The 16,886-nt window shown below is 40.5% G+C and overlaps 1 protein-coding gene across 11 annotated transcripts in view; it reads left to right on the top strand.

The window, feature by feature from the left end:
* The window catches only part of TRAK1 (trafficking kinesin protein 1), a 123,450-nt gene that overhangs the window by 55,209 nt on the left and 51,355 nt on the right, over nucleotides 1-16,886 (top strand). For all 11 annotated transcript variants that reach the window (XM_025189033.2, XM_014577911.2, XM_014577913.3 and 8 more), the window contains one exon: nucleotides 15,833-15,909. In XM_025189033.2, coding sequence (XP_025044818.2) covers nucleotides 15,859-15,909 — 51 coding nt within the window. In that variant the 5' untranslated portion in view covers nucleotides 15,833-15,858. The remainder of the gene's footprint in view (nucleotides 1-15,832; nucleotides 15,910-16,886) is intronic.

Here is a 16,886-nt window from a genome sequence, read left to right as displayed (position 1 = left end):
AGTATATGTTTCTTACTGTACTAGCCAATTCTTTCTTGCTAGTAAGGTGGCAAAAAAGGAAATTTGACAGAAAACAGCCTATGCCTACGTCAAATGTTGATAGGGTTTTGCCGTGTGCTCCAAATCTGCATCGTGCTAAGGAAAATGAATGAAAGAGATGTATGAGAAAAGGGTCTTTAAAGCTCCATTACCCACCTGATTGAGACTGACAAGGACAATGCTTCTATTTGACTGTTCAGGTAATTTTGGTGTAGTGACTGATGTGCTTGACACAGCAACTTCTAGATGTCACCTTCATACTGGCTTTTCATATACTTAATAAGGATTAAAACTAGGTATCAGTTTTATATGCTGGATATGTACTGAGTGCAGTTAGTTACATACACTCTAAATATCTTCAGCTAGATGTAGACATAATACAGTGGTAATCAGCAACACATTATTTGTATTCTGTTATTTGTGGGACAAGATGTGTTCATTATTTAAGAAGTGGGAAAAGGTTGAGGATGTTTTGGTGCTTTTCTGTGTGCTAACTACAATGAAATTTTGTGTTTTAAAAAAAACTGTTTAGAGTACTGACTGTTCCAGTACTATCCAGTTTTATGGGTAGAAATATAACTTGTAAAAGCCTGTCTTACGCTATTAAATCGACTGGCAGAGTGGCTCAAGCTGATAGTGTAATGTCTTAAAGTTCCTTGTTTTCAAAGCCTGGAAAAAATGTCAAAACCTTTTCCATATCACTTAGCTGCAGATGAAGATTGTTACCTGTTTGGGGTGGCAGTTGGAGCCTAATTATTATTACTGCAGAATATATTATTTATGTAACAATTGTATCCACAGGCTTCTGTCAGGATCATGGTTTGTAGTATGGCCATTATGCTAAATGATGAACAAATCTTTATCGCAAGTCAAGCCAAGATTTTTTTTTTTTTTTAAGTCTAGTGGTTTTTGGGTTTGAAGATCTTCTTGGACCCACATTGACACTTTGCAAAGGGACCTCACTTTCAAAAAGTTAACATTCCAGATGCTGAAAACCTAACCTCATTTATGGAGTCTCAGATTGGCTCCTCAAACACTCAGGCAGCCAGACAGCTGACAATCTAACAAGAAAATTGACATGTATGGGGAAGGAATACAATCAAATATATATACATTTGCAACTTAAAATGTTTTCAAATAGATGCATAGGATTAGCTGACATTTATTTCACCCATCAACCACTCATACCATTGTTATTGGTTAATTTCTTATAGGTATTGAAGCAGAGATAGGTGGGTGAGGGAGAATCCACTACAACCCTTGATGAATTGTCCCAGTGTTTCATTATCTTCATTTCTAAAATCTATGCTTTATTTCCATCTGAATATATCTAACTTTAACTTTCAGCCACTGGATCATGTTACACCTTTCTCTGCTAGACTGAAGAGGCCATTATTAAATGTTTGTTGTCCTTGTAGGTACAAACTTTCTGTTAAACAAAATAGATTGAGCTCTTTGAGACTATTACAAGAGGGCATGTTTTTAAATCCTTTAATCATTCTCAGGGCTCTTATCTGAACCCTCTGCAGTCTTCTTGATTTGTGGGCTCAGGACTGGACACAGTATTCCAGCAGCTTTATCAGTTCATTTTTTGTCTTCTGGGTCATTGATTAAAAAAAGTAAATGTTATAGAGCCAAGAAACAGTCCCTACGGGACCTTCCTGGAAACAAACCCCCTGAATGACAATTCCCTGATTAGTTACATTTTTGAGAACTGTTAGCCATTTTTTTAAACCATTTACTGTATGTCATGTTAATTTTTCTGTCGTTACGGTACCACTTGACATTCTGAATAAAGTACTAAGTCAAATGCCTTACTATTTCTTTCTATCTATTTTCAAAAATCCATGCTGATTGGATTAATTACATTACCCTCCTTTAGTTCATTAATGATCAAGTCCTTTATCAGCCTCTCTGTTATCTTACCTGATTTTGTTGACAGGCCTGTAATTATCTGGAATATCTTGTTTATCCTTTTTTAAAATTGACAGAACAGCTTGTAGCTTTTTATATTGATGATTCTCAACTTCCCCTTTCTTCCGGATAACCGTAGTCAGAGAGTTGTTGTTAACGGTGCTAAATCCTGCTGGAAAGGGATAACAAGTGGAGTTCCGCAAGGGTCTGTTTTGGGACCCGCACTGTTCAATATCTTCATCAATGACGTAGATATTGGGATAGAGAGCACACTTATTAAGTTTGCAGATGATACCAAACTGGGTGGGGTTGCAACTTCTTTGGAGGATAGGGACATAATTCAAAATGACCTTAGCAAGTTAGAGAAATGGTCAGAGGTAAACAGGATGAAGTTTAATAAAGAGAAATGCAAAGTGCTCCACTTAGGAAGGAACAATCAGTTCCATACATACAAGATGGGAAGCGACTGTCTAGGAAGGAGCATGGCGGAAAGGGATCTAGGGGTCATAGTGGACCACAAGTTGAATATGAGTCAACAGTGTGATGCTGTTGCAAAAAAAGCAAATATGATTGTAGGTTGTATCAACAGGTGTGTTGTAAGCAAAACTCGTGAAGTCATTCTGCCGCTCTACTCTGCACTAGTTAGGCCTCAGCTGGAGTACTGTGTCCAGTTCTGGGCGCCACATTTCAAGAAAGATGTGGAGAAATTGGAAAGGGCACAGAGAAGAGCGACAAGAATGATTAAAGGTCTAGAGAACATGACCTATGAAGCCAGGCTTCATGAACTGGGCTTGTTTAGTTTGGGAAAAAAGAAGATTAAGGGGGGACATGATAGCGGTTTTCAAATATCTAAAAGGGTGTCACAAGGAGGAAGGAGAAAATTCGTTCCTCTTGGTTTCTGAGGACAGGACAAGGAGTAATGGGCTTAAAGTGCAGCAAGGGAGGTTTAGATTGGACGTTAGGAAAAAATTCCTGTCAGGGTGGTCAAATATTGGAATAAATTGCCAAGGGAGGTGGTGGAATCTCCCCCTCTGGAGATATTTAAGAACAGGTTAGATAGACATCTGTCAGGGATGGTGTAGACGGAGCTTGGTCCTGCCTTGAGGGCGGGGGGCTGGACTCGATGACCTCTCGAGGTCCCTTCCAGTCCTATGATTCTATGATTCTTCTTTGTTTTATGTATAATATTTTTTTACAATTGCCTTTACTTCCCTACTGAACTAGGTCAGTTTTTTAATCAGCACAGCTTTTTTCCTCAATTTGTGTGATTGTGGCTTTAGAGGCATCCAATCAGGCATTCTTAAATGATTCCCAATTATCATTCACATTTTTGTGAGTAAGTTCTTCTTTCCAGCTGATTTGGTTCATAAGTGACCAACTAATGATAAGGTTGGAGGACCTAGGGGAGCAGAAGCAGCAGCAGGTAGTGGACAATGCAGCAAGAAGCTATAGTGGTTAAATAGGAGGAAGTATAGAGTTGTTAAGTACCTTGATGGTGAGGACAAGAAGCCTGCATGTGATGAAGTGGTTTGGCAAGTAGAAGGAATTCATATAGAAGTGTTGTGGTCAGAATAGTGAAGGGCAAAAAAAGAGGATCTTATCAGCTGCACCTGAGATGGATGGTGGAATTATAGGAAGAGTGGAGAGGAGGCATCTGGGATATTCAAGACTAGAGATGTGAAAGTCTAACCAAGTACATGGTTAACAGATGAGCCAGGGCTCATCAGTTAACATTCATGGTTACAAATAGGCTCCTGATATGCGTGGGCAAGCCAGCTGAAAAGCTGGCTCCCTACATGCATGTACCGGTACTGCTACCTGCCCCCCACGCACTGTTGCCCGTGGGCGTCTGGTAGCCTAGGCGGGAGAAGGCTTTAACTTCCCAAACTGCCAGACATGGCCCTGCCTACACTCCACCCACACTACTGCTCTGGGGCCAGGAAGGTTGGAGCTACATGCCCTCCTCCCTGGTGCTCCGAGGCTGGGGAGGCTGGAGCCACACAGCCTCCTCCCTCCCTTCCTCATGGTGGGGGTGGTGCCTCAGCAGAGAGATGGGGCTGGTGGGAGCCTGTCTTCCCCCAGCTCTACTTGCACTGACTGCCCATGCTGCTGCCTCTAATAGAGGCAGCAGCGAAGGGGCAGGCGGTCCTTTGGGAGCCACCTGTGTGTAACCATGTAGCTGTTGAAATTTTCAGTAGTTACACGGTTACTAAAATGCATTTTTATGTCCCTAATCAAGACCCAGGTGATAAGGCCTTGGACAAGAGTTTTGCATATAAGGAATACAATCAATCTTAGATGTTTTGGAGGAAGAACTGACACAGCCTGTACATGTAAGGGAAGAGAAAGTCATGTGGTGATGAATCCAAGGTTGACAAGTGTGGGTGACTGTTATTGGTATCAATAGTAACCAAGAATGAAAAGAATTGAGGAGGGGTAACTAGGATGAGATGACTTGAGAGACAGAAGAGGGTGGATGGTTCATAGATCATGAATGGAGAGGTAATTTGAGTGTCATCATCTGGAGTAGCTGAAATAGTCCAGAGAGAAGATGGAAATGGAGAATAGGAAATAATGTAGGTAGAAGAATAGACCTGATTAGATGGAATCAGTAACCAAGGGCAGACAAGTTTTCAGAGAGAAATGTATGAGTGTCGGTGTCAAACAAGATATAAGTTGAGAGAAATAAGGATGGACTACAAGGATTTAATCAGGAAAAAACCTGAGAGTATAGTGGGGAAGGTTTGGAATGGAGCTGTAGGAGGGGAATATTAGACAATGGTGGTGCATTCAGTAAGTTTAGAGACGGAGAGATTGTAGGAATAGTTGGAAAGCCAAATGGCATCAGTGAAACACAATTTTTTGTGTGGATCAGGGAAGAGTAGGCATGCTAGTGACGATAGGGAGGGATCCAAAAGAAAATAAGATGCAGAGGAGAGAGAGGAAGAAAGTAAGTGGATCAAGGGAGAGTAGTGGCAGGTATGAGGATGGGATCAACAGGCAGGTAGAAAGCAGATCAGAAATGTGTGTCAGTAATGGGTGAGAGAAATTTCTGAAAGAGGGGAATGGAAGCTCATGTTTAGTGTGAAAAATCAGTACAATCTTGTACTGAGGAAGAAAGGAGAGAAGGGGAAATCTTGCTATTGAAGCTGTTAAACAAAAACAACAATAGGCTGACTACAGCTTTGTCAGGGAGAAATTGAGAACTAAGTGGCAGTTGAACTGCTGAAAAGCTTAAGGCTGAAAATTACATAAAATGAGCAAACTTTGGTTTGATTTTGTAAAAAACTGGATTAATCTCCTTGAATGTTGTATATTACTGGACGTTGCTAAACGTTCAGATTTACAGCTATGACACTAAGATTTGCTCTCCTAAAGTCTCTTTCCTGCTCTACTCCAGCTGGCCAGGGCTGCATGGCAGGCGGGTGGCTACTCTGGCTGATCTGGGCAAAGATGTCAATTTTCAGGACCCCCCCCCCCCCCCCCCGAATAATTAACACGGTGTCTAAGAGTAAACTGCCCTATCAATGTTCATCCAGTGAAAATGGCTAGTTAACAGCAGCTAATCGGGAGAAAGGGAATTACAAATGATTACAAAGGAAGTTTATTCTGTACTAAAAAGAGACTGCCCCACCATCAACAAAAAGTCATCATAAACCACATCTCATTAATATGAAGAACTGCAGATATAAAGTGACACACAATCAAAGTTGCCTCAAGTGTTTCTAAAAAGCTGCTAAATTTCCAAATGCTTAACAAAAGAAGGAATCCTTGTCTGAATGAGTAGAAATCCACAGGGTTTGCCCTCCAAACTTTTCAGTTGGAGTTGGGGGAAATCTCTTTGAAGAAAATTGGGTCCATTTTACGGAAGCCCTACCATGAATTTCAGAATACATTTACTAGAAAATTCATTATATGAAACATTTATTCCATGAATAAATTAGAGATTGAAATACAGTGTAATAAGTGTTGCTGCTAGAAAGATTTTTATGGGTGAAATAATGCGAAAATTAGTAATATTAAATATGATTCTCCTTAAACCAGCATAGTCCCCCATACAATTATTTTGACATGTTCTGCCATGCATAATCATAGATATATTCAAATAATGCAGAAGAAGAGAATCAGAATTTAGGAAGATACCAAAAAGTACTGAAACGGAACAAAGAACTAGTCCTACCCCACTGAAGTTAATCAGAGTTTTGCCATTAACTTCAAAGAATGCAGATTAGAGCTCAAAAGTTGTGGTTTCTCCCCTTTGCAAAATGGTTTTTCAGGGTATCTGAAAATAGTTTTCTTTCTGTATCTGTTGTTAGGTAAGATAGTCAAGCATGACGTGACTGAGTTTAATTAAGCTATATCTTCACATGTAACAAATATAATGGCTCAAAGTATGCTTGTCTGGTTTGTTTAGTCATTAGATCATCTGCTAAAAATTTCTAAACTCAAATTAATTTGTATATAAAGCTGTCATATTCCGTTATACTAGATGTACATAACTGTGCATCAGTTTCCCCTTTTTACAGTTGTGAGGGCACAATCATTAGTGATAGTGAGGTGGCCAGATATTGTAGTAAAGGAAGGTAGAGTGACTTCCTTGTTAGGCAGACTGCATGTGTCCCAGTGAGGCTGGGGGGGTACATTAACAAAGACCTTGTAAACCTGAGCTCTGATGCCTTCAGGAAAGAGTCACACTTCCCTCAGTTGGGGCAGCTTCTCCTTCACCTGGATGTGGATCTCTTTCCATGTGCTCCTCACATTGGACCTAGCCAGCCCTTTGGGTATACCTCATGCTTTGTCCCCCATCTGCTCTCTATGGAGGGGCCAGGGAATAGCTACAGCACAGTGTTAATTATCCCTTGGTTTAGTATTTTTTCTTCCTTAACATATATATTTAAGATATTTTTTAGTAACTGGTGTGTGTCACGGTGGCCCACATCCGAACAAATGCACATGACCTCAATATTGGTGCACAAGAGAAAAGTCACTCCACTCATGGATAGAAAATCTTAAGAGGGAGGGAACACTGGTAACCATCTCAAACTTTTTCAGTCTTCCTCTTTGCCATGACCTAATTGTTTCCCAAATGTTTGCCTATTTAAGAATGAATAATATAACACATCATTAGTTTGCTGTATTTGAAACCTTAATATTGGAGGCAAAATGTTGGCATTCTCTGTGGGTGAACTGTGGTTTTAAACTTCTTTTAAACACACATCTTAGTTGGAAAAATTAGAACTTCTACAAATTTCAGAGGAAAAAATAATTGCTCCTTAGTATAAAAGTGCATTCTAAACTACACAAAGTGTCAGTAAGCATAGAATGTGATTATTTTGTGGTATTTTGACCTGTGTTGATAGTATTCTTATAGAATTTGTAACGTATTTGAAAAAATTGCTACTGTATCTACCTGCCGAGTGCAAGAATTGTTAAGCTCCTTTAAACCTACGTTTTGACTACTGTTTATTACACTAACCATTTTTTCACTTCTACCTCGTGATATCCCCAACTGTTATATCCAGCTGTTCATTGTTTTGTGCTTTAATTCTAAGCATTTTGAGGCAGTTACTTTTTGTTATGTGGGTATTTGGTGCCTTGAGTAGAAACTCACAGTATTCAGGGTTGCATTAAAGACTTCCACAATACAAATATTTAATAATAACAATAAGATAAAGTGATTGACTTGCTTGCAGCATTTCACGGATGAGCAGTGTTTTTATCCAATGATAAGATAGTTTTGTTGTGTTGTAGATGTAACTTGTATATGTTTATACAAGTACTGAGGAAGACCATTCCTTTCCCTAAAGATTTTGTAATAAAAAAACAGTGGTGAATTAGGTTGCTGAGAGGAAGGAGACAGAAAAGTGTATGCAGGAAATGGGAGAGACAAGGCTATAGGACTTACTAGGTCCACATACTCTATTTATTTTGACCTATAACAGCACACTCAGATGTGCATCTAGAGCTCTTGTGTGCCCATGAAAATCTTTGAAAATATATAGCTATTCAAGTAAATACTCATTGTCTCCCCAGAAGGTGTGCCTCGGCAACTACAAAATTGAAGCCTCCACCAGTGCCAAATTGGAGCCTCACCAATTTCACTCTTCCTTAAAAGTCATGGAGAAGAAACACGTTTTAGAATCATAGAATACTAGAGCTGGAAGGGACCTTGAGAGATCTTAAAGTCCAGTATCCGGCCCTTACGGCAGGACCAAGCACCATCTAGATCAGAGGTTCCCGAACTTTTTGACACGGGGACCAGTAAATCCATTCACGAACTTTTGGAGGACCGGTGATGTTCATTTGCATATTTTCATATTCATTAATCAAATGATGAATATTCAAATATGTTGTTTCTCGTCCTCCCAAAACCCCCAGTGCCAGCTTTAGCAAAGCTTTTGATATGGTCACCCACAATATTCTTGCCAGCAAGTTAAGGAACATGGATTGGAGAAATGGACTGTAAGACAGACAAAGCTGGTTAGACCAGGGTTTCCCAAACTTTTTACTTTAGTTGGAACCCTTTTTTTTCCAATACTGCTTTTTGCAGCCCAAAAATATAAACACATAAAAAAGAAACTGAGAAAATACCAGACATATAACATGTCTGCAATTTTCTTATTAGGTAAGTTGTATTATTATTAGATGTATCAGTTTGTAGTTTCGAACTGCCTGGCTGGTAAATGTGCTCAGGCTGCATGAGTGTGTCTACCAGCCAGATAATTCGCAACTACTTGAGGGGTGTGTGTGCGCAGGGACAATAGAATCCCCGGGCTGGACTAACTCATGCTTTGTGCTTTGAGGCAGCGTCCCAAGATCTACATATGGCCGGGTCAGTTCCACTCCCCGCAGGCCAATTCATTCCTCCCCCCTGTTCCCCCTGCTGCACCTCTGGCCAGCCCCACTTCTCCCAACCCCCTCCCGGGCAGCCAAGTCCCCTCCCCCCCCGCTTCTCCTCCCAATCTCCCTTGGCCAGCCCCGCTGCCCACATCCAGCTCTCCTTCCGGTGGCTGCTTCCCCATCTACCCCGGCCAGATCCCTGCCCCCAACCTCACACCCCCTAGCAGCCCTGCTTCCACCAGCCCCCACAATCTCCGCAGCCTGCCCTGATTCCTCTGTCCTGTCCTGCTTCCGGTGGCCAGTTCTCCCCTCCTCCTCACTCCAGAATCCTCTGGCACCTGCAACTTCCCTTAGCCCTGCACCCTCCTAGTGCCTCCCCTTTCTCTCACTGCTCCTGCCCCCTTTGCCCCCTCTTTCCCTGATACCCACCCCCTCAGCACTCTCTTCCCCATCCCCTCCTGCCCTTCTGTGCCCTCACACATGACTTGCTCCATCCCCACCTCTCTCATGCCCACCCCTTCTTTCAAGTCTTTTCCCAGCACCTCCTCCTCCAGCCCCCAATGCCCTTCCCCTCTCCTCTCCTCTCCTCTCCTCTTCCAGCATCACCCTGTCCCCCCTCCCACTGACACCTCCCCTCCTACCCTTTCCCTCATTGTCAGTACTTGCCCTCTGCCATTTGTCTCTCTCTCTCCTGCATCCTGTCCCTTGGTGCCTTCCCCTCCATCCACTCCTCCCCCTCCGTGCAAGCTCGCCTCTGCCCAAGCCCGTTCCCTACCTTCTGCCTTCCACATTGCGGGACCGGAGGCCACCGGAGCCAGAGTGGCCCTGCCACGTGTCTCCGAAGACTTTTAAAATCCCGGGCCATGACATCACATCACGTCACGCCCGGGCGTCCTCCCCGCCCACGCGCAACGCCGCACATGGGCAGCAGCAGGCGGTGAGGAGGAGCCGCGCACAGCGGGGACGCTCTGGGGGCGGGGTGGGAGGGCGCGGGGGACCTGCGCCCATGCCAGGCAGAGCCGGGGAGAGACCCAGCTCCACATATGGGTGGAGCAGGGCCCCTGGATCTGTAACTCACCAGCACTTCCGGGTTCAGGGGCACGGGGCCCGAATCAGCCTAAGGCTGCCCCTGCCCGGCAGCCACCAGCCATGCTGAGGCCCGGTACTGGGCCGCGGCCCATAGTTTGGGAAACGCTGGTCTAGATCATCTGTGACAGATGTCTATCCAAACTGCTCTTAAATATCTTCAATGATGGAGATTCCACAACCTCCCTAGGCAATTTATTCCAGTATTTAACCACCCTGACAGGAAGTTTTTCCTGATGTCCAACCTAAGCCTCCCTTGCTGCAGTTTAAGCCCATTGCTTTTTGTTCTGTCATCAGAGGCCAAGGAGAACAATTTTTCCCCTCCTCCTTTTGACACCCTTTTAGATACTTGAAAACTGCTATCATATACCCTTTCAGCCTTCTCTTTTCTAAACTAAACAAGCCCAATTCTTTCAGTCTTCCCTCATAGCTCATGTTTTATAGGCCTTTAATCATGTTTGTTGCTCTATTATGCTTAAAAGAAGCACCTAGGAACTTCTTCAGGGGGATCAGGCAATACGCCACATTTATTGAACATACATAGATCAATCAATACTTTATCATATGCATATGATACATTACACTCATGCACTCATACACACACACACAAGCACACTCCATCTTATGGTTACCAGTAGTTGCTCTCCCTAACTACACTGGCCAGGTGAGTTAGATAGGGGAGGAGTGGAGCTGGACTTCTGCCAATCCAGATCGATGCTCCCATGTTGACAAGACGAAAACCCAGGGTCCCTCTGCAAAATGCCTCAAATTTGTCCCTCTCATGCAGCCCGTTACCTCATCTTTTTTAATGTTGCTTCAAAGAGAGTCTGTCCAAGGGCAGGCACTTGCTTCTTGACTCCCAAGGCCATCTGTATGTTCAGTCTTCTTTTCAATGAGCTCATTTTACAGGTATTGCCTTGGATCTGGCTCCCATCTGGCTTGCAACTGCTGCTGGAGGTGCTCACCTTTCATTCTCTATTCGCACCTCATTCGTTTCAACAGGACAATCAATTAAAGGGGAAAGATCTATTCTACTCCTAGCTAAAGACATTTTTCTTTACCTCAACTATTCCTAAGACTTATAAAGAGCTTGATACAAAGTTTCTATGGAAAAGACTGGATACAAGGTTTCTCTTAATATTCTATAAGAAGGCTTAACATAAAGATGCATCTAAAATGGGGTGTGTGTGTGTGTTTGTGTGTACTTACAAAGTTTCTCTTAATACAAAGTTATATGAGAATGATACATGGTTATATGCAGGGCTCACCGAACTCCACTCACCAGCCGCGCTGTCTGGCGATCTGCGCATGCACAGATTGCCCAAACCCGGCTCTTCTGGGTTGCAGTCTACTCGCCATGGGCAAGTAGATTGCATTATTTGTTGAGCCCTGGTTATATGGAAATATTACAGAGATTTATCCACGGCACTGCTCTGGACCTTCTGCAATTTTTCCACATCTTTCTTGAAATTTGGTGCCCAGAACTGGACACAATACTCCAACTGAGGCCTAATCAGTGCAAAATAGAGTGGAAGAATAACTTCTCATGTCTTGCTCACAACACTCATTGGTCTTGTAGCTTCATAAAAGTCTTACAGCCTTTAAAGGCTTGTTGACAGCATTTTAGGACTGTTTGAATCAAAATGGGTGATGGCAGTTAATTCCATGGATAGAATCACTGAGTTTTAGTTGGAAAGGACATATACACAGGACTTGAAAAATTCAAGACAAAGTACCTACCAAGTCACTTTACCCTAGTTGTAATCTTACCCTGCTTCCATTTCTCAGCAACTGGAATTCATAAGGTGGGATGCAGGAAAGAGCTGTTTGGCTTCCTCAGTAGCTCTTTATTCTTCCTTCTCTCCTTTCTTGTAAAATTTCCCTTAAGCTAATAGATACATGGTAAAATTTTCAAGCCCTGTCAGATGGTGTACTAGATGGAGGTTTTGGAGTAAAGTGTAAAGTACACATGATCTTACATGCTTGAGAATGTAATTACCTCAGGTACACCACTCTAATTTAAGATTCAAACTGTGTCTTTTCTGTGTATTACGCCTTTCTTCCGAGTTGTTGCATGTCCAAAACCTGGTCTTCTGGAGACTTTATCATTTATTAGTCTTTTAACCCCTTTGAAAGAAACATTGATGCATATAGCCACATCCTCATTTAAATTGCTATACAATGTGGGAGAACGTGCGATTTATTATTAGTGTTTTAGAGCCTATGTATGACAGGAATTCATGTTCTCTTGCATTTACTATGTACATTTAATTATATGCATGTGTAACCCCCCAAAACTAAAACTCAGCCCCAGTGATTTTCATGAACATGAGTTGAAAACTTGATAAGAATTCTTCTGAGATCTTCATGTATTTACATTTTGTTGACTCCATGTTGTATCAAATGGCATAGTCACCAGGATCCAGTGCAGTTTTCTAAGCAATTGCTAATATTTTCTAGGTAACTTTTTTTCTTCAAATCCTGTGATTTCTTTTCTCACTTTTGAGCAACCATTATGTTGCCTGATATTCCTCTAATAGTAAACTCAGGGGTCTGAAATGTGTTAGATACTATGATTTTGTACACATAGAGATAGTCCCTGCCTATCATGAGGAACAAAAATACTGCTGATTTGCAAGTGTGGAAAAAGAGGCCAGTAGTTCTACACTGTGGGTTTTATGTTACAGTGCACTGCCCTTCATGTGCCCTTTTCATTTGGTTACAATAGTATTAGCAAGCTACTGTTCATCAGGGACTGGAACAAACCAGAAACCATATTCAGTAGGGAAATATATTTTTAATTTACATATTTCATTGGCTAAAACATAAAGTCAGGGGAAGTTTGTGTAATGAAAATATCTTTTTCTGTGCCCATTAAACAAAAGGCTTCTGTTTGTATTTCTTTCATGTTTCTTTTTCTCGTGCTGAAGCAGTAAAAATGTAATATTCATCCTATAATGTTCCTTCCCTGTATGTTGATACCAGTTTCTTTAGCTTTTGTAAATGTAGTCTTCACTTCATTGAAGTGTCTCAGTATATTTCTAACCTTGCAGTTGTGTACAAAGTCAAATTTCTTGTCCAGAGCAGCAACTTTGTTTAATGTATTGTTTTAACCAGTATTTCTAGGCTTTGTTTATCCTATGTGGTTGTTCAGCTAAGTGTGAGATTTTGGAAGGGACTTAAACAAAATGCTGTGGCCTTCAAAATTGAGATTTTTGACTGGATTCTTGGGCCTGAATTTTAATTTAGACTGGCTATATAAAGATAACTCATTACCCTTTGAAGGCCTTTAACACTATCAGGGTAATATAATGGAGGCTTCATCTAAATTTGGTGATTGCTTATTTTTAATAAGGGCCATAAAGCCTTTGGTGATCAGGTTATCCCTGGGGGTGTTTGTGTGTGTGTGTGTGTGTGGGGGGGGTCTTTATAAGACCATTATGGTAGTCTCTGGAATGTGTCACTTGCTGCAAAAAATTATCTATTCAAAGCACAGGTTGGACTTGGACTATCCCGTTTCTGTTTGGGCATTAAGTTCATATGTTCTATATGTGACATCATTTATTGAAAATGATAAATTTTGATTTGTGTGCAAATGATTGTTTCAGTCATACATTGCGTGATTTGGATTGTCTTGACATTGCTTTTTAATAATAGAATGTGCTGATATCCTGCTTTTAAAGGTTGCATAGCAAGTTCTGAAAAAATAGTTGTTAGCAACTGCACGTACCAGCTCTTATCAACCTTTCTTTTAATCAAATGACCTTGCTCAGATCATGGGAACGCCATACTGTTATCTATTTGTCTGGGCTTTATGAAGTTGATTATAGTTTTGCAGTCACTAGGGTGGTGTCAAGTTGCCTTAGTCACAAACGGTGACAGTGCTACGGTTTGCTAATAGCAATCTCAAACATGAATTTACCATTCTTAAAGGGAAAGCTGTAGCCAAGGAAATTGTGTAGTGAGCTTTTGTTTTGGATGATAAAATGTTGATCTGTGTCAGTGGTCAGTTGGTATTTTGTGTGTTGATTTAGCTATTGTGTTAGAAATGTTATTTTTATGATTACATTATACTTCTTTATGAATGGACATTTTAAAGCTGGATAGTATATGCAATTTCTCTTCTTCCTGTCACATTTTCATTAAAAGATTCTTTGTGCAATGATTATCCCAGTTACCTACTTTGTCTGTAATCCTGATTTTTGTAAGTAAAAATATTTCTTGCCAGAAAACAGTTGGTTCCTGTGAACTTGTGATTTATAAATGCAGCATGTTTGTTTACACTATAGTACAAATATGAAATACAGAATGAATATACACTAATCAGTTTGGTGTTGATCAGTTTTTAGGGGTATACATTTCTGGCTAAAAGCTTTTAATAAGTATTTGCTAACTTTTTAAAATTAGGTTTATTGTACTGTCATATAAAATAGCTGAATGCTTTGACATTCTGGATTGCTAAGGCAACAGGATGCCTAATAAGCTACTATTTTTATTCATCGGTGTATATCAGTTGTATGACACCTAATTTTTGGTGCCAAGTTTGACCACACAGAACACACTTATTTTTAAGTAATTTGGACTTGATTTCTTTCCACTGAATTAACCACCTTGTAATAACATCGCTTGAACTCTGCATCAGCTATAATTGAAACTCTGTCAAAGATAAATGCACTGTGAAGAATAGTTTGCCTTACAGCAGTCTGTTCTCCAGAAATCAGTGTAATCAACTAGTATAACTCCGTCAACAGTCTCTTTTTTCCAGAATGGAATATTTAAGCCATAAAACATTGATGAAGGGAAAAGAAGGGTGCATAAGAGTGAAACAGGAGCTGCTCCCGATTTCTATACATTTATTTTTGTTCTCTTTAGAAATCTCAGTATCTCTGAGACTGAACCAAGGTCAGTATGTCTCTTTCAAGACATGTATTCAGATTTTTTTAAAATCCCAAATTATTCAGCAGAGTGATAACATTGGTTTTCCTAAAATGTGCCACATCCATTTCAGTTATACATTGCTTTAGTTTATAATACTATTGCCTTTGTGACATCCTCTAGTTACAAAATACATTACAAGGGCTATTATTCTTAGGTCATTTACACTCAGAAGTGTGTGTGTGTGTGTGTGTGTGTGTGTGTGTGTGTGTGTGTGTGTGTGTGTGTGTGTGTGTGTGTGTGTGTGTGTGTGTGTGTATATATATATGTACTATACAGTCTTACATGATGGAGCCCAGTTTTGCCAACTACCCACACAGCAATATCTTCTGAGAGTTGTCTCATTGGTTTTGTGCCAGTAGGGACTAATGGAGTAAGGTACAACTCAATATGAAGGTGATGCAGTGGACCATTGTTATGTGGTAGTGTGCATTTTAAAATTTATTTTTACTTAAAATGTTTTTGCACTGAGCTTAGGGTGATTGTTTATTGATTGTTTCTTAATGATTGAGAATGTATTAAGTTTTGTCATGACTGATTTTTAACTACTCCATCTTCCCTCTTATACTCATAGACTCCAGGAAGATGCACTTCAAAAAAATGTGTTAGGTTTTTTTTTAAGTTGCATTGAATCAAAAGTAAATTTAACTGTTTCACATGGAAAAATCCAGGTTTGAGGCTCTGAATTTGTTTCAGTATTGAACAGTTTACATATAGACTTGTAGAAGGCCAAAAGATTACAGGACTTGAAAAAAATTAACAAAATCAAATGCCTGCCACAAAACTGAAATACCAATTGTCTTAGTTCAATCTGAAATATGAAAGATGATTTTTTGTGTTGAATTAATCATTTTCATAGATCTTAATATTTTCTCAGAACTTAAAGTAATTCAATAAACAGATATAGTTTAGATTAATTTTAGGTTTTAAGTTTGATTCATATTTTTGCAGGTAATTTCTTAAATTGTTTAATTTGAATGGCAGGTATAATTAATTTACATGTCTTGCTTTCCAACAGTTTTATGTGCTGAAAGAGTGGGCCAGATGACTAAAACATACAATGACATAGATGCTGTTACACGTCTTCTAGAAGAGGCAAGTGTTCTTTTACAAAGCTGTTTATGAGAAAAATGTAATATAGATTGTGAAAAAATCTGTGTTGATGGAAGAAATTGTCCAATTTGTTTTAAGTGGTGAAACAAATATTCTAAATGTACAAACGCTCCATCTCAATGGTATGGAATATATGTTTATGAAGAAAAGTTGTACAAATTCACCACATGTTATACATATGTAGCTAAAGCGGATTTAGCTCATTATTGCCTGAGTACAAATAGTGGCATGCCATGCTGAGTGTTGTGAGGAAAAAAGTAAGATTCACCTGAGATTGTCTCATTAGATGGATGCGTCTGCCCAAACCTGTCTCCTCCCTGAGTCCAAAAGCCTAAATTTCTATAGCTGTAGCAGTGTAGCCCATGAGAACAGGGTTGGGGGGCACATTGAGCCAACATTCTAAAGCAGAATGAGTTCTTTCTGCCTTGTCTGGCTGTTAGAGGCCACGTGACCTGGGAATGGTACATCTTTTGCTAAATTCTTTAATGTTGCTCAGTGAGAGACTATATGAAACTTACTGAGCCAAAATTTCTTGTTAAATCACTTACTCATATTCACAGGTGTGGGAGTACATTCGTTTCCCCCAAATGGCTATACCCCTCTAATTAGATCTGATCTGATACAAAGCTTAGTGTATTTATCCTCACTCCAGTGAGGTAAGGAAGTTCTGTTAACCCCATTGCTCCAGGCTGAGACCAAAAGGGTATACCCCCCACTTCAATTAAAAACCTATGCTTGGCCTAAGTCAGATAGATGGCTTTTGCTTATGTGGCTGTTTAATTGCAAGGTAAATATTCAGGCTTGGGCAGCAGCCCTGGGCCTGGGGTCCACTGGGCCTTCCCTCCTCTCTGTAGTGCTGTTTGCTGCAAGTATTTTTCTTTTTCATGTTGACCTTGTGCAGTGGCCCAGCTGGAGATGTTGGCCTTTTACACACCAGTAGCATATTTTGTATGGTCTTC

This window comes from Pelodiscus sinensis, chromosome 2 (genome assembly GCF_049634645.1).
Source record: "Pelodiscus sinensis isolate JC-2024 chromosome 2, ASM4963464v1, whole genome shotgun sequence".
Taxonomy (NCBI): Eukaryota; Metazoa; Chordata; order Testudines; family Trionychidae; genus Pelodiscus; species Pelodiscus sinensis.
The sequence above is the reverse complement of the archived record's forward strand: the minus strand, read 5'-3'. Positions and strand labels throughout refer to the sequence as shown.